The 27,984-nt window shown below is 40.6% G+C and overlaps 2 protein-coding genes across 5 annotated transcripts; one reads left to right on the top strand and one right to left on the bottom strand.

Moving 5' to 3' along the window:
* Positions 1–94: 94 nt before the first annotated feature.
* thap1 (THAP domain containing 1) lies at positions 95–16,591 on the bottom strand. Of its 4 annotated transcripts, none has more exons than XM_062974155.1 (4): positions 16,443–16,591; positions 3,503–3,698; positions 2,288–2,326; positions 95–633 (listed from the first exon to the last, which is right to left on the bottom strand). In XM_062974155.1, the coding sequence occupies exons 1-4, from the start codon at positions 16,589–16,591 to the stop codon at positions 238–240; spliced, it is 780 nt and encodes a 259-aa protein (XP_062830225.1). In that variant the 3' UTR covers positions 95–237. The 4 variants fall into 4 exon arrangements, with proteins under 4 accessions (XP_062830225.1, XP_008116911.1, XP_062830226.1 ...); XM_008118704.3 differs by lacking the exon at positions 16,443–16,591 and adding an exon at positions 5,734–6,130; XM_062974156.1 differs by lacking the exon at positions 2,288–2,326.
* Positions 16,462–27,984, top strand: LOC100563825 (transcription factor JunD). The gene has a single exon (XM_062974158.1). It carries the CDS (start codon positions 16,672–16,674, stop codon positions 17,695–17,697), a length of 1,026 nt encoding a protein of 341 aa, XP_062830228.1. The 5' UTR covers positions 16,462–16,671; the 3' UTR covers positions 17,698–27,984.

Below are 27,984 nucleotides of genomic sequence, written 5' to 3'. Positions count from 1 at the left end.
GAAAGGTATTTATGAGTAGCATGCACAGTAGTCCCCTTTATATACATATTTAAACACTAACTTTTTTAAAAGGCCAAGAAGTACCATGACCAAAAAAATTATATAGCATTTTTATTATTGTTCTGTTGGGGTGAAATAGTTTATACACAGAATAGAGCATTGCATTTTAAAACTGATCTTGAGTTAGTCTGATGAGGCTAAATTTGGCAGTGCCCCATAAATATAGATCTTAGCCTCCTAGGCTGGTACTTCTACAATTTCAAAAAAGTCATTAGGCAGAATCACATAGCCTCCTTTGCCCGACAACGCATCTTTTTCCTTCTGAAATTGAACAAGCTCCCGCAGTTTTTCAATCTGTTTCTCTTGACGCCTACACCGCTGCTGTGCAGTTTTAAGCTTCTTCCTCAGTTTATCCACCTGCTCTTCCAGTTGCTGAATTCTTTTCCGTTGATGAACTGTATCTTCGACAGTATAATTGTGATCACAAAAAACAGCAATATTATTGGGAGTGTGGAGCGGGGGCATTAATAATCCAATGCTTGGATCTACTAGTCTTGGGTCAGTTTGCGGCAGTGGTGGTGGTGAAGGAGAAGAAGGAGCTTGTATGGCAACTGGTTCTTGGCTGTCTTCAGACTAAAACAGCAAGACAAGAGAATACATTGGAATTTATTTTGTAAAAGGGATAAGGAAAAATAATCAACAACCATTGCAGTTTTCTACTTCCAACACAACCCGTTTGACAAAAATTACAATCCTATTCTTTTTCACATTGGACAATTGTGGAACTATAACTCCCAACATCAGTGATCACTATAGCTGAGGGGAACTGTAGTCCCCCACACATTCAGAGGGTATAAGGTTAGAGAAGGCTGAGCTATTTAATAGTTAGTTTCAAACATTTTATATCTTTGGTACATTTGAGCATGTGAAAGAAACGAAGTTGGGTATAAGTTTAGGGAAGATAAATAACTGGGATGTGGAAAATATGATGCACACATGTATGACTTCCAACGCTGTTTTTGAAACATTTTCCCTAAACTACAGAAACCTAATTCTAACAAGATATTTTAAAAGCTATGTATTTAAAAAGGAAACACCAGTTTGTTCCTAAACAAGGTGTACAAACTGCAGCAAATAAACAATAAAGCAGGTCTTACTCCTTATTTTAATATGGAGAAAAATATAGCCCATTGATACCACCAAACCTCAGTCAAATACTTCATGTAACAGAAGATTACATTTTTCCAACAGGCCTGGGATTGGAAGAACGTCCAACATTTTAAAAAAATGTTTAAAAGGAGATAGTAGATCCTTTTAATGTGGGATTCATTGGGCTTGAATTTAAACGATTTGAAAGAACAACCTTGAACGATCCAATGCAGGATTTATTTATTGCAGTTGCTTATATTTTCTATACTATTTTAAATGAGGCTTTACAAACGAACTCCTAAATACTTAAAATGTCATGTGCCACCCTAACCCACTCTAAGGGGTCAAGATTACACTCCCATTTATTAAAACATTTTTTTTTTCGTGTCAGGAGCAACCGGAGTTGCTTCTGGAGTGAGAGAATTGGCCGTCTGCAAGGACATTGCCCAGGGGACGCCCGGATGTTTTGATGTTTTACCATCCTTGTGGGAGGCTTCTCTCATGTCCCCGCATGGAGCTGGAGCTGATAGAGGGAGCTCATCCACGTTCATTAAAACAATCAAGTATATATATATAAAAAATAAATTTAAATTAAATCAATACATTTTTACTTTAAGATTACAAAAAGAACTCAGAGTATTTCTCTGCTGCAATGTTTCTATCAAAAAGCATCAGGAAATAGTATTACTGTCTCCACTGTGTTTATATAGGTTAAGTTAAATCTTACAGAACTACAGGCAGTCCCCAAGTTATGAACAGAATAGGTTCTGTAAATTTGTTAAGTTGAATTTGTATGTAAGTTGAAATTGATACATTTTAAGTGTAACTCCAGCTTTATATATACAAACGTTGTGGTGTTTGCTGTCTGTGTCCCTGTTCAGAAGAATTCACCTCCCTTTCTGTCCCTGTGATTATTGGATTTTGAAAAATATCGATTGTGGAAACAAGGATTGGTGATAAAGATTCATTTGAGACCCCTTTCCCCCATGATAATAGCACTTCCAAGAGGGAATTTCTCTTCTTAGGGGTAGATTTCTCTCACTTTCTGTTGTCTCACCCTGTACTTATCTATGAGTCATTTATAAGTTGGATGTTTGTAACTCGGAGACTGCCTGTATGTACTTGCATATGACATTACCTGCGCCTGTACTTGTTCCTCACAGTCTCCCAAATCAGCCTGGTGAAAAAATGGTAAAAGAGCAGAGTATTGTGGTTCTAACTATGATGCCAATAGAATAGTTAACAAACACATTTCACAAGGCTTCATTCACAAATAAATAAAAATGAAGGAGCATCTCTGCCAATTCGACACATCAAGTCAGGACATGTATCCTTTTATTTTTAATTGTTTAAGAGTAACTTTCACAAGCTCTACTCCCGCATGACACTGTTTCTTCCCATCACTAAGACAAATAAAGGGGCAATGAGGGAAGTTAAGAAAATCGCTTGATGGCCAAAAATAATAATAATACAGAAATTCCTCAGAATTTCTCTGATTGAGCATTGACTTGCAAGATGTCACTACAGAGATATGACAATGTTTCCCTTAAAAAAGGGATGAGAGAAAGGGAAGTTTTCCTATCTCATCCCCTTTAAACTGTTCATACTATACATTGAAAGAAGAGGATTGGAACAGTCACTGGCTAGATCTAAAGTGACATATAATCCAGATTATCAAAACAGATAATCCGCAGTATTTGCTTTGAACTGGATTATATGAGTCTACGTAGCCATATAATCCAGTTCAAGGCAGATAATATGGATTTTATATGGCAGTGAGATGGAGCCTCTATCTTTCATTGGGCATGAACAGTTATCATTTTTCCAAGTTTAAATACCCTGAAGACACCAGATCCAATCTGATCTTGGATGTCAAGCAGGGTAGGCCTGGTTAGTACTTGGGTGGCAGAGCAGCAATGAATATCATGTGCTGTAAGCTATATTTCAGAGAAAGGAACTAGAAAAACAATTCTGAGTAATAGTATCTCTCGCCTTTAAAAACCCAATGAATTTGATGGGATCATAAGTCTACAGGTGACTTTCAGACACATACACAAAAATGTATCCTTAGCAAGAAAATGTAAATGGGATAACAACTCATTTAGAATTGCTGCCTAATGACTCAGTCTCTGTTCTATTTTACATTTGAAGGTGGCAACTACAAATTAAAACTGCTTGGTTAATGGGAGAAAGTGGCAATGTTATGAAGAGGCAATTCAGGTTGGTAAATAACTCAACCTCCTCACTGCTGCTTTCCTCTCCCCACAGTATCTGTTGCTTAGAAATAATACTCTTGATTATATATAAACAGATCTGTGAATAACAGCTTTTAAAACCCATCAACATCACTTACCTTCACGTTTACTTCTGTGTGGCAAAATATTGTCGGCACAGCATTATCTTTTAGGAGCTTGTTGTTGCATTCCCTTTTGAAGCAATCTGGAGTAAAGTGTTCAGAACAAATGCTGCTATACTTCGTTGGTTTGAAATTTTTTCTTCTCACTGCAGCTTCCCATTTCTTGCAGAGATCGGGCCTTGTGAGAGGAAACCTGCAACCAAAATATACCTTGAGCATCTTTGAATGACTACCCATACTTCCACCAATGAAACAAATTGTGCAGAGACATCATGGTTTAAAATAGCGTAACTATAAAAACATTTAAAAATCTTAACAATCATCCACGAACCTTTAAGAGGTCCAATCCTAGGACATAAATTCGGATACAATTTGCTAAATTTGTGCATATGAATCGATATTAGAAACTTGCAGGAAAGGTTGGATTTCAGAATATAAACATTCACCAATCATTTTAGTTAAGATTCTGTAACATTCAGATGCCTCCCAAGGTAAGTTTAATTTTCAGTAGAAGCATTAAGCAACTTTAGTAAAGCCAAGAGAACGTGCAAAAAACAATCCTGCATTTTTTTTTGTCCTGATTGCCATAAGCAAAGGCACTGGAGGTGGGACTAGCAAAGTTAATCGGCGGGAGACAGAGAACACAGCATTCTTAGAAATATAGTTTGGGAAGATGAGGCCCCCGTGACAGGGAATGCAAAAGGTCTTGCCCTAAACTACATTTCCCAGAATGCAGAGCTCAGTAACAGAAAGTCCCAATAAGGGCGGCAGCAGTCAGCTGTTTAGAGTCAGTCTAATAATCTATATAAATAAAAATGTAATGTCCGTTTGTGGGGACCTCATATCTTCCAAACTACATCACCGATTGCTACGAAATTTAGACACAACGTAGCATCCAAACTGACGAGTGTTTTAAGGTATTCACATACCTACTATCACAAACCTGTCACATCTGAGACATGTAAAACCATGCCCCTTAGCAACAGCCAATCGGTACCCTCCTCTCTTAGCATGTCGTAGCAGGCAGCTCCTTCCTTTACCAACTGTGCTAGCAATGGCCAAGCAGTCTCCTCCCTTTAGCAACCAGTGTGGGCAGGGCCACAAGGGACAGCTTGGCGAATTATGTGAAGTCGAGTCTCTGGCCTAGCTACAGAAAGGAGGGATACTGAGAGTGAAAATCCTTTTCGTGGGCCCCAGCAAGGTGAACAAGTGATATCACTACTTATTATATTATTATAATTGTATTACATTACGATTATATTTTTAATTATATTATGAAATTATAATCTATTATAACTGTATTATAGCATAATTATATTATTATAATTGTATTAAATTATATATTTATTATAATATTACAATATATTACACTATGTAACTATGATTTTTGCTCCTAGGTTTATCAATGTCATTATTTCCTAGGGTTCTATCATAAAAACATGGGGAAAGGTTTATTAAGCTGCAAACAAATTTATTGTTGTGGGGGAGCCTGCAGTACATTATATTATTATATTTTATTGTATTTTTTCTCTGTGTCAGGAGCAACTTGAGAAACTGCAAGTCGCTTCTGGTATCGGAAAATTGGCCGCCTGCAAGGATGTTGCTTCTGGGACGCCTGGATATTTTACCATCCTGTGATCCAGTTTGAACAATTTTTTAATGGATCGCACATCCCTAGTGTCTAAAACAGGCATGGGCAAACTTGGGCCCTACCGACAGTTAGGAATTGTGGGAGTTGCAGTCCAAAACACCTGGGGGGGACCAAGTTTGCCCATGCCTGGTCAAAAACAACAGGGCTTTGAAGCAACGTTGACCAAGAGACTATTCAGTTTGATGGCAACATTGACCAATTTGGAAAACATAAAATGACAGCCCTCCCGACGTCACTGTCAGCACAGCAATCGACGGTTAAAATAGGCGCGCATGCGCGCGCGTGCCTTCTAACGCCCCGAGCCAAAGACAAGGCTCAGTCCCAACGGTTCTGTTGAAAGCCTGCGCGCGAAAGAGAGAGGAAAAAGAGCGCGTGCATGCATACGAGCGCGCGACTACCCCAGCCATTGCTTTCTTTGCTTTGACTTAAGACCTTTTTTTGAAGCGCCCCCCCACCCCGCCCCTCAAGAGCGTGCGTGCGCGCGCACACTCATTCACGCATGCGCCCTGGCTGCCGCCTCTTCTTTCGCTCGCTCTCTCTCCTTGCGAGCTGTCCTGCCCCCGCCCCTGCTACTCACTTGTGGAAAGAAATTGGCTTCTCTTTGTCGTATCGATTCCGGCAACGGTAGGCAGAGCAGGACTGCACCATCCTCTCGTTGCCGATCCTCGCTTTGTTTCTGTTTTTTGGCGGGAGTTGGCAAACAAGAGGATAGGCCTCGCCGCCCTTAAGACCTCAGAGAGGCCTTTGCGTTCTTCTCGGAACAAATAATAAACATTTGAAAACCCTGAAAGGAGGACATCAGCGGGATGTGGCCTCTCCCTACTCCAACATGGCGGTGCCAGCTTCAGGCGAACTCTCGAGAGAACTCAGGTCCCTCCCCGCGATGTTTTGGTGCGCCTCGCTTCGGCTCGGCCTGGCCAATGAGAGCGGCGCTCGGGACTTTGACGCACGGGCAGCGTTTGGGTGCCTGGGCCCGCCAAGAGGCGCGCGCCTGCGCAGTCGCTTCCTGCCCTGGCCGAATAGACTGGCTGAGTTTATTTCGAGCTGTCCTTTCCTTGCTGCTGATTTTAAGCCGATTCTAAAACGAAGCTTGAGGCGGAGAATATATTTGTATTTCTTTACTCCTGTCTATCTCTGATAATTGCAGTTCTAATTCTTGATTTTGAAGCTTCCGTGAACTTCAGCAACCAGGTGTAGGACTGAGTTTTCTGTTGTCGAAGGCTTTCATGGCCGGAATCACTGGGTTGCTGTGAGTTTTCGGGGCTGTATGGTGATGTTCCAGAAGCATTCTGTCCTGACGTTTTGCCTACATCAATGGCAGGCATCCTCAGAGGTTGTGAGGAAAGGAAAACATGAAAATGAACAAAATCTGGGTACCAGTATTAAAAAAAACCTCCAAAACCAGGACAGTAAATAAAGAACAACATTCAGAAAACAGGAATTCCAGACAGCTAACACCTCCCAACAAAGGATTTCCCCAGGTAGGAAGCAGCCAGGCTTCGAAGCTGCAAGGCTTGGACATTCCACATATATATAAACCTCCCTTGCCTAGTTTCATAGTTTTATTTTGTATTTATTTAAGCTATTTTTATCCTGCCTTTCCCCACTTAAGGGCCCAAGGCGGATAACAGCATTATAAAATATAAACATTAAAACTACATATTAAAACTAAATATTTAACAGTGCTGATAAACATTAAAACCTAAATATTAAAATATAAAATAGGTAAAGGTTTCCTTTTGCATTAAGTCCAGTCGTATTCGACTCGGGGTTGGGGCTCATCTCCGTTTCTAAGCCAAAGAGTCGGCGTTGTCCATAGACACTTCCAAGGTCATGTGACTGGCATGACTGCATGGAGTTCCGTTACCTTCCTGCCGGAGCGGTTCCTATTGATCTCACATTTGCATGTTTTCGAACTGCTAGGTTGGCAAAAGCTGGGGCTAACAGTGGGTGCTCATTCCGCTCCCCCGATTTGAACCTGGGACCTTTCGGTCTGCAAGTTCAGCAGCTCAGCGCTTTAACACACTGTGCCACTGGGGTCCCCAAATATTAAAATAAAATGATAAAATAAAAATCAAGAGTACCTAGGAGCCAACCGAGTACCCTCACCTGCAGTGGCCTTGAGTAAATACGGTATACCATACTGATTACTAAAAGCTACTTTTACATTATGTTCCTTATAATAGAAAAAAGGAAAGGGAAAATGGAGAAAAATTAGCTTAATCCCCTTTGTTTACCACAAGCACTGAAATCCCCATTAATTTCTAGACATAGCTCTATGTTGGGGTTGTAGCTAATTTGATTCTTCCCCCATAATTTATCTGTAGCTATCAATAATTCACATTGTTTTTGCTCTTTGTGTGAGCATGATGATGACCTTTGTTTTGTTATCTTTTGCTTCCTGTTTGCTTTGAAAGTACTATTCTATGCACTCTACGTTTTTACCAGGCTTCTAACCGGAGCGAATTACAGGGCGCGTTCAACGCCTCTGTTTAAGGAGCTTCACTGGCTGCCATTTACTTTCCGGGCCCAATTCAAGGTGCAGGTTATCACCTACAAAGCCCTAAACGGTTTGGGACCCACCTACCTTAGAGACCGCATCTCCCTCTATGAACCCACACGTTCTCTTCGCTCGTCGGGGGAGGCCCTTCTCTCGCTCCCACCACCTTCACAGTCACTGTTGGTGGGGACGAGAGAGAGGGCCTTCTCCGTCGTGGCCCCCCGGCTTTGGAACTCTCTACCTAGAGAGATCAGGCAGGCCCCTACCCTCCTCTCCTTCCGGAAGAGCTTAAAAACCTGGCTGTTTCAAAAGACCTTCGATGTTTAGTTGTTGCTGGATTGATCTATCTGTCCATTCCATAATAGTCCCATTGTTGTTGTCTTGCCATTTTATACTGCACTTTATTGTCCAACTGTGAAATTTCCTTTTCCCATTTCATATCACTCTGCATTTCGCCTGGGATCTACGAATTAGTCTCCTGTTTTTAACACTGTATCCTGCTTGTTGATTTTAATGATTGTTTTTATTGATGTTGATGTTTTTTACTGGGATAATTGTTTTATTGTTTTGTTACTGTTTTGTTTGTTTTATCGGGCCTGGCCCCATGTAAGCCGCCCCGAGTCCCTTTGGGGAGATGGGGCGGGGTATAAAAATAAAGTTATTATTATTATTATTATTATTATTATTATTATCAGGGCCTTGGACTTGTACAATAAGCTATTTGATTTGACTTTATATACATTATAATAGAGAAAGAAAGGTAAGAAAAAAAGAAAGAAAATAGCGGAAAACACCTTAATCCCCTTTGTGCATGCTTTGTTGATAGTTGATCATTGAGATCACGGCTGCTGTAACATTCTTCAAGATAGAGCCTTCTCTTCTTTTCCATGGCCTTGCCCATTGTGATTCCTCCTCCAACTTGTAGCAATAGCAGCAGCAGGCTAGCAAAGTGTTCAGCCTCAGATTAAACTAGACTACAGACACAAGGATCCCATAGGATGGAAACAAGGCAGGGAGGCATTATTTATTTCACATAGTGTCCAAATGCATCACTACTGTTAACACAATGCACTCTTGGGCTCATTTGTGTGAGAGAGCCGGTGTAGCAGTTTGGAAAGGGCAACCCATTGCAAAATCTGGGAAACCACTGCAAAAAGGTCTCCTGGAGAAGGTCTTCCGGCATCTCAGTGTAAGGTTTCTCATTCCTTGTTTTCAGGGTTACCTATGGATATACATATCTTTGTTTACGTATTTATGCCCTGGTTTTTTTTTTAAACCCTCAAAGCACCTTACAGATACAGTCAAAGCACTGGACAATTGAAGAATGGGGGACTTTGCTAGGTTTGATATTGGCTCATTTTTAAAGAGAAAAAAGATTACACGATTTTTCAAATGAATAGACATTGCCTAGTGAATAATATACTGTTGAAGTCACACCTAGAAGAGCACAGAGTTACGAGAAGTAAATAATTTTTTTTTACATTTTTGACATATCAGTCAGCTTTTCCCTCTCCCACAGATCCTGACAATATCTGCTATGATTCTTCAGCATCTACTTGCTACACATGTTTACGAGTTGCCTTGCATGTGTTACCATTAAAAGAAATGAAACAGAACTATAACAATTTTGTTTACCTTTACAACTAAGCGCACTCTTTTATTGTAGCATCCTCTCTGAAATTATAAAGTTATAATAGGGACAAGCAATGTATGTGGCTCCCTCACATTGTTTTAAAGAGTTAGGCTGCAAACAGTTCGGTTGACTTCAGAAGCCATAGTTCCAATATATTTACCCAGGCCACAATAAAATAAATGCAGCTAGTGAAAAGTACAAGTTCACACATGATGAGTTTACCACCTCTTGCACCTGCTGCATGGCATGTACTGACATTGCTCTTCCCTATGGGCTGCAGAGGCACATCAGATGCAAACACATCAGATACCTATCTGACTTAATCCAGCCTAGATATAAGTTGATATACAGTTTTATAGGCTGATATAGCCTGACCTGGACATGGCTCAAAAGGAAAATATGTATAGTTTAGAAGTGTTTTTTGCATCCATTGCTGTTCCCAGAGACCAAATTAGCTGCTATAGTCAGAAGCGCCTTTGCTAGACTTCACTTATGAGTCATCTTCCTTGAAAAATAAATCTGACCATTTAATCGTTGATCACATATTTAATTATTTCTAATTTATCCTTCATACAATAGATCACAGTTAACTTAAATCCTATTGATTTCAAGATATGACTAAGTCTGTATCTAATCAATTAAAAACCACTCAGGATGCATACTCATTACAATAATGTCTTTCATAGAAGTTACAGAGCGACAGAAAAACCTATAGTACAGTAGAGTCTCACTTATCCAACATAAACGGGCCGGCAGAACGTTGGATAAGTGAATATGTTGGATAATAAGGAGGGATTAAGGAAAAGCCTATTAAACATCAAATTAGGTTATGATTTTACAAATTAAGCACCAAAACATCATGTTATACAACAAATTTGACAGGAAAGGTAGTTCAATACGAAGTAATGCTACGTAGTAATTACTGTATTTACGAATTTAGCACCAAAATATCACGATGTATTGAAAACATTGACTACAAAAATGTGTTGGATAATCCAGAATGTTGGATAAGTGATTGTTGGATAAGTGAGACTCTACTGTAGTTATAAATCAAGCATGTTGTCATAGCTAAGGAATGCCCCTACTTCAGATATTTGGGTCTGACACCATTTAGGGCAGGGCTTTATCTATATATATAAAAGAGTGATGGCATCACGGCGACTCACAAAACAACAAAAGTACAGGCCCCCCAACCTCAAAATTTGACAACACAACCCATCATCCACGCCTCAAGGTTGATACAACAAAAAGAAAAGAAAAATAAAGTCCTAATTAGAGGGAGAGCAATAATTTTTTTATCCAATTGCTGCCAGTTTAGAGGGCTAATCTCTGCCCACTTGGTTGCCTAGCAACCAAGGGACAGCCAGGTTTCAGTTAGGGGACAGGCAGATTTAGGCCTCACTTAGACTTCTTCCACAGATTATCTAATTCGCACTGGATTATATGGCAGTGTAGACTCAAGGCCCTTCAACACAGCTATATAACCCATTTATAATCTTATATTATCTGCTTTGCACTGGATTATCTTGACTCCACACTACCATATAATCCACTTCAGTGTGCATTTTATACAGCTGTGAAGAAGGAGCCTCATATAATCCAGTTCTGAGCAGATAATATAAGATTAGAAATATACAGTAGAGTCTCACTTATCCAACGTAAACAGGCCGGCAGGATAAGTGAATATGTTGGACAATAAGAAGGGATTCAGGAAAAGCCAATTAAACATCAAATTAGGTAATCGTTATACAAATTAAGCACCAAAACATCATATTATACAACAAATTTGACAGAAAAAGTAGTTCCATGCGCAGTAATGCTATGTAGTATTTACAGTAGAGTCTCACTTATCCAACACTCGCTTACCCAACGTTCTGGATTATCCAACGCATTTTTGTAGTCAATGCTTTCAATGTATCGTGATATTTTGGTGCTAAATTCATAAATACAGTAATTACTATATAGCATTACTGTGTACGGAACTACTTTTTCTGACAAATTTGTTGTCTAACATGATGTTTTGGTGCTTAATTTGTAAAATCATAACTTAATTTGATGTTTAATAGGGTTATCCTTAATCCCTCCTTATTATCCAACATAGTCGCTTATCCAACGTTCTGCCGGCCCGTTTATGTTGGATAAGTGAGACTCTACTGTATTATTATTATTATTATTATTATTATTATTATTATTATTATTATTATGGTTCTGGTGATGAAGAAAGTAAATAAAAATATTTTTGAAATCCAATGTGAGTGAGACAAAAGGTGTGACACCATGCTACCGCCAAGAGAAAAAGATTTTTTAAAAAGCTCTGTAAAAAGGCAACTTTTGAGGGGCTAAATGGCTTTTTACAAAGCATTAATATTAGAAACACATTCAGTTAGGAAATCAAAGTTCAGATGCAGAGGAAACAGCGATGACCACTTTAGGCTGCTGCACGGGAAACCAGAGGTGGATTGAACTTCAGCAAAGCTCTGGTAGAAAGAGCATTCACTGTCTATGCAGTCTTGTGGCATGATTCACAGCACATGGAGTCCCAAAAGAGAGGGATATGGTATGTAAAAGTTGAATGACCAGGAGTAATCTACCCCACCCAATGTGTGGCTGTCATTTTTAATACATAATTTTTAAAAAGTTTTAGTGACATCAGGAATTATAATTCAGTTTGCAGGCAACACTTTAGAACTATCTGAGGGAGAAAGGAGAGGAATCAATCGTTTTAACAGAAAATGAATTTTGGACTCCTGCTGGAATATGGATAAGATCCAAGAGTGTATGGATTGCTTCATTTCCTATCCAAGAATTAATATGCTCAGTAAGTTCTGACATCTCATTTTCCCCAACTTGTTATAACCAAAGTGGAATTTCCAGCTCTACGGAACTGGAAAAAGAAGCTGCTGGCAGGGATGTCAGGGCCAACCCAAGCCATTTGGTTGACTTAGGATTCCCCATGCCAGGTGCAGATGCTTACCAGACAGGTAGCTCAAGGCAGGCTATTTCACCTGAGGGAAAGAGGCTCACTTATGGAGGTGCAGGCATATCTTGTGGTGTACATACAACTTGGACAACCTACCCCTATAACCATCTTGCACCTGGTGACTGATGTAGTTCACTGTCTTAAGGATCGGGACAATCCAAGCCCCTAAGAAAATGACAAAATTAATTTTCTCTTAAGGTAGTCACAAAGCACCGCCATCAGGCTTGAAAGGCTTCTGCCACCCTGTCAACTTTTCTCCTAACACTAGGGCAGCTGAATTGTTTAATGAGGCTACTTTCTTCTTCATCAAGTGCTGTTGTATCATTAGTCTGCCTTTGGATCTCCTCATCTTAATAGATGTTTACCTCAGGCAGGGGTGTCCCAGTTCCTAGAGGCTGCAACTCCCTTCCTCTTTCATCATTGACTCTGCTGGTCAAGGAGGAAGAGAGTTGCAACCCAACAGCAATTGGAGGGACACATGTTGCCCAGCTCTATTCTGTGCTTGTTTTTGTTGTGTGCCCATCTGAATTGGGGTGGCATCGGGGAAACAGATTGGTGGATGGCAAGCTTATGTTTTCTAAAAACGTGTAGCATGGGGTCCTTACTATTGAAAAGAGTTCAACTGTCAAAAAGTTTCACCAATTGTCAGTGTCTCCAAAGCACCATCACAGCCTTCCCTGCCAAGCAGCTTTTCAGCAGAGGTCCACTTGTGAAGCTTAATACTCTAAGGCAGGGGTCCCCAAACTAAGGCCCGGGGGCCGGATGCGGCCCTCCAAAGTCATTTACCTGGCCCCCGCCCTCAGTTTTATAATATATTTTTATATCAGTTTTAATAATATAATATATTGTATATACATATAATATTGATAATAATCTTATGTTATACAATATAATACTAACCGTAATACCATATAATAATATTAATTATATGTTATATATATATATTACATATTATATAATAGTATAGTGGTATAGTTCAATATAGTAATATATAATGCTAATATTGTGTTATGCTAATAATATAATATATTGTATGTACATGAAGCTGCTCTGAGTCCCCTTCGGGGTGAGAAGGGTGGGATATAAATGTAGTAAATAAATGCAGCAAATAAATAATTAATTTTAGACCTAGGCTCGGCCAAACTCTGACATGACTTGAAGGCACACAACAACAACAACAATCCTAATTCACTTGACTATCTCATTGGCCAGTAGCAGGCCCACACTTTCCATTGAAATCCTAACAGGTTTATGTTGGTTAAAATTGTTTTCATTTTTAAATATTGTATTGTTCTTTTGTCATTGTTGTTGTTGCACTACAAATAAGACATGTGCAGTATGCATAGGAATTTGTTTGTATTTTTTTTTTCAAATGATAATTCGGCCCCTCAACAGTCTGAAGGATTGTGGACCGGCCCTCTGCTTAAAAAGTTTGGAGACCCCTGCTCTAAGGTCTAACTCAGTTGTTCTCAACCTGTGGGTCCCCAGATGTTTTGGCCTTCAACTCCCAGAAATCCTAACAGCTGGTAAACTAGCAGGGTTTTCTGGGAGTTGTAGGCCAAAACACCTGGGGGCCCACGGGTTGAGAACTACTGGTCTAACTCCTTCATTGGCTGGGTGCCTCATTCAGACCTCAAAGCAAGGGACTTTAAGTTGACCACAGAGTTACAATAGAGGACCAAGAAATTCCTTCAGAGAACACTTCTCTAGGAATCTCAAGGTTGCCCATTGACTATGGTCAACTTTATGTGGAAATTGATCATAGAGTTCTACAGGAAGAACTAGAGAACTGGTTCTCAATGTGTGGGTCCCCAGGTATTTTGGCCTACAACTCCCAGAAATCCCAGCCAGTCTAACAGCTGTTAGGATTTCTGGGAGTTGAAGGCCAAAACATCTGGGGACCCATAGGTTGAGAACCACCGAACTAGAGATTTCTAGAGAGGTGTTTTCTCAGATAAACAAACTGCCGTTTTTTAATTAGCAGCTTTTAAATTTTGCAGTGTCTTGTGCCTGTCATTACAGTGAATGTGGGGATTGACTTTACTCTGAATTGCAGCTGGATTGGGTTGCTGTGAGTTTTCTGGGCTGTATAGCCATGTTCCAGAAGCATTCTCTCCTGAGGTTTCACCCACATCTGTGGCAGGCATCCTCAGAGGCTGTAAGGTCTGTTGGAAACTAAGCAAGTGGGGTTTATATATCTGTGCAGCTGGATTATTTTTCTGTTGTGGATAACTTACTTTCAGTACTTTGCTCATTTTCCAGGGACAGCACATACTCCCGTCTCCTATTAGGCTGTTCCTAAACACATTTGGTTTTTCCTTTGGCAAAGGTTGCAACTACACTATAGAATTAATGCTGTTTGACACCACTTTTAACAGCCTTGCCTTAATACTATGGAATCATGTGAGTTGTAGTTTTCTAAGGTTTTTAGCCTTTTCTGTCAAAGAGTGCTGGTAGCTTGCCAAACTACAAATCCCAGGATTCCATAACATCTAGCTATGGCAGTCAAAATGGTGTCATATTGCATTAGTCCTACAATGTAGATATGTCCCAAATTGACGTATTCTCTATCCCTAACCTTCAGGTGTTTAATATTTCAAAGTTCCTGGGGAGTTTGCAAAATGTTGCTCATAAGCTCCTCAAGAAAAAGTGAAATGGCCTGAAACAAGAAAAAAATCTTCCATAGTTTTATATATTCATTTCATATCCCACCCATGGGAGGAAAGTGGGATAAAAATAAATTGATGCACATAATACAAATGAAAATATGTATGTGTGTGGCTGGGGTGCCCACTTCCACAAACATGCGCTCACTTCCACAAATAGCTATAGCTCCCACTACTCAGGAGACAGCAACAGCCCTCCCTTCAATGATATTGCAGGTTATGGTGAGGACCATGAGCGTGTACAAGAGCCCTGCCAGTGTCCTCCACAAACACCATACTGCCCCCCACCCAAGTGATGTTTTTCATGCAGAGACAATTTCATCCTAGATGTTCTGTTTTTCCTCCAGAATTGACATCCCAGGGGTTCTTAATTTGCATGACCCCACCCACTGTCTCTACCTTAGCCCTTTCCTACCCTTTCCTATAGCACACAGTTAACAGAGGAATTGATCAGCAACTGAACAAAAGGTTTGGGGAGAATTCACCACGATTTACAAGAGTTGTATTTGACCTACATCCAGAGAGCACTGCTAACCCAACCAACGATGGATCTGGACCACACTTGCCACGGATAATGGGACTTGCAGTACCTTCACTGATACCGTGACCCCCACTGACAATGGACTGGGACCAAACCTGGCACTGAGAAGCCCCATGACCAACTGAATATACTGCATGGGTTAGTGTGAATGGACCTTGATTTTGGGAGTTATAGTTCACCCTCATCCAGAGAGCCCTGAGCCCAGCCGACGGATCCAGATTGGACCAAAATTGGCACACAAACCCAACATGGCCAGTTGGGAATACTGTCAGGGTTTGGGGGTGATTGCCCTGGTAATCTGGGAGTTTTAGTTCACCCGTATCCAGAGAGCACTGAACCCAGCCAACAACAGATCTGGACCAAACTGAAGTGATAATTACCTGACATCCCAAAACAATGCCTTCTAATAACCCGGGCACCGCCGGGTCCCCAAGACAGCAATACTGTACAGTAACAGGGATTGAAGGAGCCCTGGTGGCGAAGTGCGTTAAAGCATTGAGCTGGAGACCGAAAGGTCCCAGGTTCAAACCCCGGGAGCGGCGGGAGCGGCCGCTGTTAACTCCAGCTCATGCCAACCTAGCAGTTCGAAAACATGCCAATGTGAGTAGATCAATAGGTACCGCTCCGGCGGGAAGGTAACGGCGCTCCATGCAGTCATGCCGGCCACATAACCTTGGAGGTGTCTACGGACAACACCGGCTCTTCGGCTTAGACATGGAGATGAGCACCAACCCCCAGAGTCAGATATGACTGGACTTAAGGTCAAGGGAAACCTTTACCTTTACGTTGTTGAAGGCTTTCATGGCCGGGATCACAGGGTTGTTGTATGTCTTTCGGGCTGTGTGGCCATGTTCCAGAAGTATTCTCTCCTGACGTTTCGCCCACATCTATGGCAGGCATCCTCATAGGTAGTGAGGTATGGAATACCTTTACCTTTAACAGGGATGGAAGTGGGGAAATGCTCACGCGTGATGGAGGCCCCTAGAGGGCGCTGTTGTGGCGACGTCGTGGTGATGGTCCAGCGAAGGCGGGGCGCTCTGACGTCTCTTCCTCCGCCTCTGAGGGGAAAGCGAGAGCAAGAGAGAGGGAAGAGCTGCCCCTGGCTGAACATGCATCAAGGCGGGAGCGCGGCGACGAAGAAGCTGAGGCGCGGCTAGGCCCGGCCTGCCTGCTTGCCTGCCTGCGGGGGCCCAGCATGAGCGGCCAGCCGGGCCCCCGCGTGGCCGTGAAGATGGAGGTGGCCCCCTTCTACGGCGAGGACGGGCTGGAGCTGCTCCCGGACTTCGTGCAGCTGCCGCCGGGCTTCAACGGAGAGGCGGCAGCGGCGGAGGAGAGCGGCGCCCAGCAGCAACAGAAGCTGCTCCTTGTGGGGGCCAAGAAGGCGCCGCCGCGGACCGCGCCGCAGGGGCCTGAGGGGAGCCTGCTGAAGCTGCCAGGGGCGGCCTCGGACTTGGAGCAGCTGCTCCTCCCGGGCCTGCCTTCCCCAACGAGTCCTGGCAGTAGCGGGGCGCCCGCTTCGGCCTTCTTGTTCCGGCCTCCGCCTCCCTCCGCGCCCCCTCCTCCTCCCCCTCCTTCGGCGGTGACCCAGGAGCAGGAGGGCTTCGCCGACGGCTTCGTCAAGGCCTTGGCCGACCTCCACAAGCAGAACCAGCTCCTCGGCGTCTCTCCCGCCCCGCTGTCGCCTTCCCTGTGCCCGCCGCCGCCGCGCCAGGAGGCAGTCTACACCACTCTGGGCGCCTTCGACCCGGGCAGCCCTGCTCCGTCGGGAGTAACGACGGCCTCGGCGCCGTCCTCCGCCTTCTTCTCCCGGAGGGCGCTGGAGGAGCCGCAGACCGTGCCCGAGGCCTCTCCGGGGATCCCGCCGGCGCCGCCTCCTCCCCTCCCGCTCTCCTCAGGGGACTCCCCTCCGCCGCCTTCAGCCTCCTTATCCCCGCTGGACGCCGAGAGCCAGGAGCGGCTCAAGGCCGAGCGCAAGCGGCTCCGCAACCGCATCGCGGCCTCTAAATGCCGGCGGAGGAAGCTGGAGCGCATTGCCCGCCTGGAGGAGAAAGTGAAGGCGCTGAAGGGGCAGAACGCGGAGCTGGCCGCCACCGCCAGCCTCCTCCGCGCCCAGGTGGCGCAGCTCCAAGGCCGCGTCCGGAGCCACCTCTCCAGCGGGTGTCCCATCAACGCCACCGGGCCCGGGCCAGAGGCGCCCGCCGCCGAGGCCGAGGCCTGCTGAAGCCTCCCTCCAGTCAGAGCGCCAAGGATGGAGGAAAGAAAGGCCCACCCACCCTCGATGGGCTCTAAAGGGCCACCCAGGCCTCTCAGGAGTTAGGGAAGGCAAGAGGAAAGGGGCCTGCTCTTCTGCACAGGCCTTTGGGTGCTTCTGTGGACCTGCCAGAATCCTAACGTTGGAAGAGATCTCATGGGCCATCCAGTCCAACCCCTTGCCAAGAAGCAGGAAAACCGCATTCAAAGCATTCCAACATCTAGCCTGTGTTTGAAAGCCTCCAAAGAAGGAGAGGAAGAAGGAACTGGGTTGCTGCATCCCGACAGATAGCCACCCAGCCTCTGTTTAAAAGCCTCCAAGGAAGGAACTGGGTTGCTGTGAGTTTTCCGGGCTGTCTGGCCATGTTCCTGAAACATTATCTTGTGACCTTTCGCCCACATCCGTTGTTGAGGTCTATTGGAAACTAGGCAAGGCAGGTTTACATATTCAGAAGGAACTCTGAAGAGGAAGAAGAAACTCCCCTGGAGTCACAGCACCCCCCTGTTCTGTGCTTAACAGTTTCAAACTGGTGTCAAAAAAGTATTTTCGCTCTGCATACACATTCCCCAAGGGTGGTTGGTTGGTTACTCACACCACTGGTGTGGATCACTCCTCAAGAGAGAGAAAGGGGCAATAGGCAGTTTTTAAAAAATATTATTTTTACACAATTTTTTTTCGTGTTGAGAAACTGCATATCGTTTCTGGTGTGAGAGAATTGGCCGTCTGTAAGGACGTTGCTCAGGAGGATACCTGGATGTTTCTGTGGGAGGCTTCTCTAATGGGAAGCTGGAGCTGGCAGATAGGAGTTCACCCCACTCCCCGGATTCGAACCGCCAACCTGTCAGTCAGCAGTCCTGCCAGCACAAGGGTTTAACCCATTGCGCCACCAGATTTTGTAACATGGATTTTGTTCCTAGTCTTTTGCACAGTTTGTGGGTAAACGCAGTCATGGTTTCCTCTAGTCTTCAAGAGGGAGAAAGGGGAAATAGGCAGTTCTAAAGAAAGATAGGAGAGAGAAAAGCTGTTTTTGCAAAAGCTGCAATTGATACACATGTACACAAGAGACTTCTCACAGATTTAGTCTGATCGGATATAGAACCACCCAGACAAATGAGAAGGCAGGTGCTAGCTTTCTATTCCTGACCTCAATGCTACAGCAACCTTTTTGAGGATTTCAAGTAGCCAGCAAGTACTAAGTCATCCCTCCTTGTTGGGATGACTTAGTACTTGCTATTAGCAAATTACATTTGATGTTGTGCAAGCTAGAGTTTGGAAAAGTTACTTTCTTGCGTTGTTGTACCCAGAATCCTCCAAGTCATTTCCTAATTGATTCTATCATTAAAAAACATGGAAAATGTTTATTAAAATGCAAAAATAATGTTTCCGTGGGACATAATGCAGCACATTTTGTCCTAGTTTTTCAATGAATATTTCATTGAGTCTCAACCCATTCAACATAGTTTGTAGCCACAAAAAACAAAGTTTCTGGAGTATAACAATGACTTTCAAAGTAAGGACTGCACAATTAAACAGGAAATAACACTTTCAAAACAGATTTTTTTCCCAAATCTTGTGACATAGAGTCTCATCCATTCCAGAAAGACACTATTCCCAAGTACTGTACTGTTCAGTCATCAAACTACTCTTCGCAGACATCGCCAAAAATCCCTGCAGTGACAACAGTGGTTATAGGTTTTGAGGGAAAATGTGCAGGGGTCAAACTGGGCTGATGGCTGCCATTCCAGTGGTCCCCGGTTATGTCAGGTAGCCGCCTGGAGTGTCGTTTCTGCTGCTTGTGATCTTGAAAAGGCTCCAGTTTGGAAAACGTGCTGGCTGTTTTTCTTTGCTTGCCTTGGACCTACTTTTCACAGAAAAGCTTTGCTGATCAGTCACACACACAAATGCATATTATTGCTGAAAGTCCAAAGATTGCTTCAGAGATGCCACCTGAGCTAACAGTGTGAATAGAAGTTATCTTTGTTAAAGACTTTTTACATTTTAGAGATTCCTGAATTGTATTGTATTGTTTGGGTTTTTTTGGTGGAAGGTGGATAGATGATAAGTCTTTTTCCATTTGCAAAAATTCCCAGGGATTGTTGCAAATGCCAGTATTTAGGGACCTGCAGTCTTATTATTGATTCTTTTCCTTTTGAAGTAAAGGAGTACATTTTTTTCAAAAGACAGAGTATAAAGTGTCTGATAAGCACTTGTATGTCAGACAAATTGCTAGGCTTTTCAACTGATCATTAATATTTTCAACAGATAACAGTCCCTGCAGTTTTGCATTTGGAAAACTTTGTGAAATATTTCTCAAGAAACAGAGAGCTCTAATCCAAGACGTCTTGTATGTGTTATTTTCCTGTTGTAGATGTTTCTAAAGTTGCTGAAGGCTTGAGACCCAGCATTTCAAACATTTAGGAATAGGCTGTATATATTATAGAAGATGTGGCACTGTAATTTTTTCTTTGAAGGAGGAAACCGGAAGCCTGGAAATGGCAAGCTGCAGTGAGAACAGTTTAAATTGCAGCTTGATTTCAGTTTTCTGACTTGGTCTATTAAGAATGAGCCGTTCTAAAGATCAGCAGCGGAAATGGATGTGCCACATAAAAATATTTATTTAAGAATTAGTGTTGTTGGGGAAAAATTTTTCCTTAGATTTATAAGCTCCATGTTATTTGTGTGTGTGTGTGTGTGTACGCACCAGAACAACTGATGGGGCATTTGTAGGCTTATTTATTGAAATTTAAGAAAGTTTCTGTTTTATTTTTATAACATAGAGGATGATTTTTGAAAATGGTTTTCAAAGAATGGGTATCAATTGCTTTATCTTTCACTGTGTACATTCCAGCTTAAATTGCTCTCTTTGTGGAGTTACAGTGACTTATGTGCTATGCAGAAAAAGGCTCAGATAGGATTTTCAAGATTAAACAATTAATTCAATTGTACTATGTTTTGAATAACTCATAGAAATGTGTATAATTGTATTTTTTCAGAAGAACTGCATATAAGCTATTTTCTTGTTGGTTCACTTGTAAAATATTCTATAGTTCTCAGGGTGGGAGGGGAAAGGGAATTTTTTAGCATTTTAACAAACTGTTGAGTTGGAAGTACAGTATTGGCTGCATTTTTAATTTAAAGTGAAATCAGAAAAGGAACTGTTGTCTGTAATATGATTTGTATACCTCCAACAAAGTGTGTTAGGAGAGATGTCCCTCCACCCACTTCATTGTACAGAAGTATAGTTTAAATGCTTCTTCAAAGGCAGCTTTATTATGTCCTGTAATTTGTTTCCAGATTCCCCTCTTATGGTCCATACAACAGAGCTTCTTTGAAATATGTATTTTGCAGAACGAGCTTTTGGCTGAATGAATGCATATTTTGAAAGGCAGTGGAGAGACAAAAGATGCAGTTGAAACAGATATATGAATTATATGAACCTGTTTTTATGTCCAATAGAACTCACAGCTAAAGTCTTTTTTACTAGGAATATTACTTGAGACATCTCAAAGAATACAGTGTAGCTGTTTAGGAATAGAGAAGTAAACCTCTAAGAATATTCAAGACATATTGACCAGAGCACCTTCCATTAACCGAAAATTCTTCCATTAATAGTTTAGTTCTGTTGTGTATTATTGTTACTGTTTATGTGTATGTTGCTTTTTCATTTGCGGAGTAAAGTTCTCACTTCTCTTCTCATTTTCCTTCAGCTCTGAGAGTAAACGGAATTCATTATGTGATTGACAAACGACATTTTTAAAAACTGAATACTGCAAATTTTGATAGAAGACAATCCTACAAAAAATGTCACCAACATTTTTTCCTATCCCTTTTTGCTGATCCTGTTTGATAAATTTCTGTTCGTAATATTTTCATAATTTATAACATTTTTCATGTGGTTGGGAATAAAGTTGAGATAGTAAGCATAGCTCTCAGATTTTCATCTGTAACAAAGGTGTTGACCTTCATAATCTTAATTTTGATAACTGAATGATGAGGCAAAGTAGACAGCTTTTATAAAAGGCATTATTCTATGTGGAGCTAGAGGGGCTACTACATTTTTGTACAGAGTTCAGATAACTGATGTGCCAAAATGTCATGGTTAGGATTCTATTCTGTTATTTAATACTAAGAAAACAAGTTCAGGCTTAGAGAAATGGGACAGAATGACCATAGAATCATAGTGGTTAGAGTTGATTTGTTATCATTATTATTTTTATTTACGAGAATTACGTCTCTTGCAATAGGCAGGAAATGCATTCCACATCATTTGGGACCAAAGCATCATGTACTTCTTGAAATATTTGTAGTCTTTGCACTTTCCATAGCCTTCCTAATAATTTTGCATCCACTGTCTTTTTTTCAAATCATCTCTCCAAAGTATATTTTCCAGAATTTTTTTAACATAATTCACTTTAAACATAGTCCAGTTGTTTGTCTCAAATTTGTTGATATGTTGCTTTTGTCATTTTATGATAGCAGCAACCTGTATCTTTGAAGACCCTATTTAAAGATAGTATCACTTGTGGCTGAACATTTTGCTTTATTATCAACAAACATTTTTTTTCTTGTTCCACAGGCTAATGAGCATTCACACTTATTTGATTATTTGTTTTCTTATGCTTTGGCTGTTGAGCTTTAATTATCACTTTTAAATAACTTTAACAGTGATTCTCAGCCTGTGGGTCCCCCAGATGTTTTGGCCTTCAGCTCCCTGAAATCCTAACAGCTGGTAAACTTGCTGGGATTTCTGGAAATTGTGGACCAAAACACCTGGGGACCCACAGATAGATAGCCACTGCTTTAAAACAATACTTTTAAAAAAAGGTCTAAGCTTGAATAGTACTCACCTGCCTCAACTCTTCATTACTTTCTGATGATATCAGTTGTTTAAGTGGTGTCCTTTGTTGATTTGCCATGAAGCCTTCTAACAGATTGTCTTTGTGGGATTTTAAATCATTTTGCCATATAGTGAGAATTGTCCATTGGCAGCTGGTTTTCTTGTACAGCCCATATAAACACCCAGGTATTCACATGGCTGTGTGATTGAAGGGGCTGACTAATTTGTTACTAACTTGGTGAGTGATGATGTTTGGCAACTCCTACCCGATGCCTCTTTCAAGCATATCGTTTTGTCTCTCCTGGAAGGTTTTGGTCATTGGGTGGAAGCCTAAGTTCAGGTATGGACTAACTTGCTGCAGACAATAGTTTGTAGTGTAGGGCTAGATATAAAGGAGTTGTTTAAAATTATTTGTAGAGTTCTGTATGCTTTTTTACAACAAGTTTGTGCTTCAACTGTGAGAAATCAATATTTGGCTTTAATATTTCCATTAAGTATGAAGGTGCTTTTTCTTTTTAACCAGTGCTGAACTGTTTCCAGGAGTGGAAGGTACAGATTGTGGTGTTATAATTCGGAAGTATTTGAAAACAAATCAGTACTAAGTGATTTCTTTAGGTATGGGGAAAGAGCCAAATACTTTTAAGCCTGATTAATTATAGTCAGGGGGTCTTACACATGTGCTTAACTCTGCCGTTGAAATCAGTGGGATAGAAAAACGTTTAACTTTTGCCAGAAAATCTCCTGGTTCTTTATATTACTGCCAGAATGCATTTTAATAATGCTTTTCTGGAGAGGAGTTGTGAAGCTCATATGGGCATAAGAGAAGCTTATAATTTCTTGCTTTCTATTGCAGATTTGGATCCATCTTTCATTGCACTGTGTTGGTTAAGACTACTATTAAATGTTAAGCTTACCCTAGAAGAGATAACATAGCTCACTGGCTACATGTTTGATATATTGAATGGTTCTGTTTAGCTGTTATTTATATATTTTTTAAATCCTCTTTGATAATTGACAACTTAAGCAGACACCTGTCTAATGCAAAGCATTTATTTTATCACAAAGTATAATTTAATTGATTACTAATACACATGCTTCTAATCCAGCATTTGGATATTGTCAAATAATGACATGCAGAAGTTATTTTTAAACCACATAGCTTAGTGGAAGGACAATAGTTTCGATCTAAGACTCCATAATTTTTGTGAATACTTAATCCTAGAAATTTTGAATTGGTAAAGTTGGGAAACTTGGAATGGAGGGCAGATCAAACCTTAACTTTGCTGGGATAAGCATGAAGGAAATACTTTCTAAATTCAAGCTACTTATAAAGTTTAGCTTGCTGTATGTTTTCAGTCCATTTCATAAATGCCTTGCCCACATGATCAGGGTACTTAATCAGAGAACCTGTTATGCTAAGTAAGAAGGATTTGTTTGAGACAGAGTATCTGTTTTTTCTGCTTGTAAAGTTTTACACAGAGGATTTTACCAGCTTTCTCTGGTCATAGAATGAGGCCTGTTCTGTAAGGTCATTGTGAATATTGTATGCTAAATGTTGTTCTTCATTTGACAATGGGGCCAACGTTTAAATAATGTTTTGCATTATATCCAGAGTTGACTTGCCAGTATCCAATAATGGAAATAGCAATAATATAAAAGCTTGCTTCTGGAAGCAATAGCCCCCAAAATACTGTGTTCTCAATAAGTTTTAGGGCAATTCCAGATTATCATGCAGTAAGCTATACTAAATTGCCATTTAATAGCTATGCCTGATTTGGAGGAAGTAAAGATTAATGGTTTTGGGTGTAAATATGCTATTAGATTACAATTCCATTTATCTCTGACAATTTCTCATCGTAACACACAGGACCCTTGAGGCTAGAATAAGTAAACCACATGCACACCACTTCAGTGTTTTGAGAGAAGAATAAACCAAAAGATGTGAAAGAGATGTGACCTACTCATATAAAATTAGAGGGCCAATTTACAACATTGCTTCTCATGCTAAATTTCATTGAGATGACACACATTTTGGGAACTCTGCCAAAACATTCTGTATTTCTAAAAGATTGTTGAGGGAATCGTTGATCATGTAAATCCCACCATCACTTTTTTCTCTGCTGATACCTTAAGCACCACATTTTGTGTCTGCTAACTAAATCATGTATTAGATCATTTCAGATACATTCCATGAATTAGTCACTATAAATATCCTTTAAATTCTTTGCAGAAGTGTATTGGATTTAACTCATTGCATACAGTATTGTTGTAAGATTCTTAACTGCTGTGCGAACCGAAGTTCAATTTATATAAATAAATCTATGATGAGTTGCTAAAGATACTACATGACAAATATTCATAAATAAATAAATGTCACTTAAGATTTTACATGCTGGCATTTGCCTAGAATGTTGCCTTATGATAGCTTATGTGCTGGCATAGTAGGTAGTAGGTACTCACTGTCGGAAACATTACTATAACTTTTAGCATTAGGCTCTTAATGAGAAGCAGATTGGTAGGTTTCTACAAAATCTACTGTTAAATCTTTATAAGGGTCTTATTATGGCACACTGCAGAGAGGCTTCCTGTTGGAGGGGAGAAATCATTTTTCACCTTTTAAAAAAACCCTGGAAGTTAGTCAAAAGATTGTGACCACCAGGGTCACCTAGTGAAATGGGATTGAAACCTAATCCAAAACTACCCGACTCATTTTTTGTCTTGAATATGTAATAACAACAGGTGGTTCTTGCTTAACCTTATTTATTTATGTTATATTTCTTTACTGTTCTTACATACTACTTGAAGTAAGATTCCTTCATGTTCTTAATTAAGAGCATCCACCCTTTCTCCTGTTTTCTTCAGAAGAGAAAGCACCATAGTTAGATTTACAGAGCAGTTGCCTAATGTGGAGTTTCGAAAGCCTATGTTTCTCTTAAAATGAAATACCCCCCTCTGATCCCTTCCTTTTTACAAAAAAGGCCAATGCTAACAATGCACACAAAGTCTTTCGACAGAGGAAGTGTTATTTTTAACTTTTACTGAAATTTTAGAATAGCAATTTGTGTATCCAGCTTGTGAAAATCCTGTTTCATAATGTCCAAGGTGCAGCCACCAGAACAAAAGAAAAATCTGAAAATCCCTGAAGGGGAAAATACATTGTTGTATAAAGTTGAGTAGAGTAGGCTCATTGAAGTAAACTGGATTTCAGTCACATTTAGTTCAGTTGGTTTGCTGTAAGTATGGTGAAGTCTGGATCCAATCCACTTATTTATTTTTTTAAAGTTATTTGTGGCCTGGCATGGACTTCAGTGAGTGTGAAGGATAAGATAGAAAGCGCTTCTCATGCTTCAGAATTCAGGGGGACGGTTATGTTATTGATTTAGTTGCATATTCTTCACAGCCACACAATTTTTCATGTAAGATATGGGTAGCAGCATTTTGACAGGTTCCCAAAAGCAGGTGTTTCTCTGAACCACCTGCTTTAGATATCTTGGATATGTCAGATTTGATCTCCAAAAGATCAATTGAACTTGAGGATAAGTGACTCCATCATGTGCAATTGAATAAGCATGCATCTGGAACATATCCCTTTTCGTGGCTGTCAGACCAGTACCATTTGGCATGGAATTGATGTCTAAAATCTAGGTGATGCTTTGATGTAGTCTGTAAAACTAAGGTGTTCACTGTTTTTGTTTTTTGATCACAGGGGACTTTTTTTTGTAGGAGAGGGAATGGTTGTAAATGATACCTTCACTAGCTCTCTTTTTGAATTGCTCCCATCCAGTTATGGCTTGACTGCTGTGGTTTTGTAGCTCTAACAATTTAGAAACCCCACACTGAAACAGTCAAGTGAAGTTTTAATCCAAGTGTTGTCATGATGTTGCTACATTATTATTTATAGTAAAAACCAGATTGAGAGTATATGTTTTTAAGCTGTACAATTTACCTTCTTATCTAATCTTCTGTAAAGGCAAAATGTTTCTGCAATTTCTTTAGTGTTATCATAAGGCAAAAAAGTATAGTTTTCATAATTTAAAATATTGTATAGTTGTCAATTAAATTGCATAACACACAAGTAAAGAACTTGTGGCCCCCAAATATTGTTGGATCACAAAGTTTATCATTAATCATGACTAGCTATGGTGGCTAAGGCAGATTGGAGATGAAATCAAAATACATCTGGAGGACCAGATTTCTTACTCATCCAACCATTAAGTCAAAAAATGAATGAATACAGAGGGGTTGCCTTCTCGACTGCCCAGTGGTCCATTATGTTGGCGATGAAGTAGATTGGTAATGACTCCAAAACTAACAACTGTATCAAAGGAGAAATAAGAGAAAAAGTAGTTGAAGAAAAAATAGGCAGTGAGAACAAATGTTTAGTCTCAGTTAAAAGATTTGAACAGTAGGATCCTCCAAAAGTCTATTGGGACCAATGCTGTTGAGTTTTTTTTTCTCTTATACAGATCTGGATCTAGGATTGCTGATGATGGCACAAAATTATTTAGGATGGGATCAAATTGAGCTCTCGAATTTGGGGGCGGTGCATATTTGAATGGCAAATGCAATTCTGTGTAAGTAAATCTCATTCATGATTTCTGCTTTGCATTCTTTTGGTGTTTAGCAAGTTTTCATGTCGAAAATTTTAAAAGGAGATGGAATATGCGCAAAACACAGGACTTAATAAAATGCATCTGAGCATGCCCGTTGTGAAATTCCAGCAATGCTATCAATGATGTATAGAGCAAGAAATTATTAAAAATAGATAATGCTGACATAAAAACACTTTTTTAAAAAAAATTCAGATGCGTCAACTTAAATGTACAACTTGGTTTTGTGTTTGTGTGCGTGATTAAGGAGGTAAAATGTTATTCCTCCTTACTTGACTTGTGGTTGAAAGATATTCCCAGCTTTTACTGCCATATAGCAGTGAAACTTTGTTTTTTTATTAATAGAACTTGTGTATTATTTTGTACAGTATAGCAGTTGGAGATCCTAGGATGGCAATTACAATCCTGCTACCATTGCAAACTAATGTGGACCCTTTAGATCTCCAAATCTTTGTGTTAAGCACTTAAGACTAAAAGGCGGCTTGCCTTGTATGTGTATTCAAGTAGGATGGCCCTGCATGCAGTGGCTAACATGGACATTTTCTGGTTTTATCACTTGGTAACTAGGATGATTAATATAGACTGAAGTGAATATTCTTAAAAAGAGGTATAAGCGTTCTGGAATGTAGATCATTCTTGTGCTGAAACTGTTTACATGAAAATAAAGATTACATTTATGACTTTGTAATCTGCTATGTGCAATTTTGTACATGTGTTAAACTTAAGTTTTAAAAATACTGTATGTATGAATACTTGACTGAGTATTTGATATAAATATCAGAACATTAAAATGGCTTTATATTCATAACA

The sequence above is a fragment of the Anolis carolinensis genome, chromosome 2 (genome assembly GCF_035594765.1).
Source record: "Anolis carolinensis isolate JA03-04 chromosome 2, rAnoCar3.1.pri, whole genome shotgun sequence".
NCBI lineage: Eukaryota > Metazoa > Chordata > Lepidosauria > Squamata > Dactyloidae > Anolis > Anolis carolinensis.
This window is presented reverse-complemented; position numbering and strand designations above follow the sequence as displayed.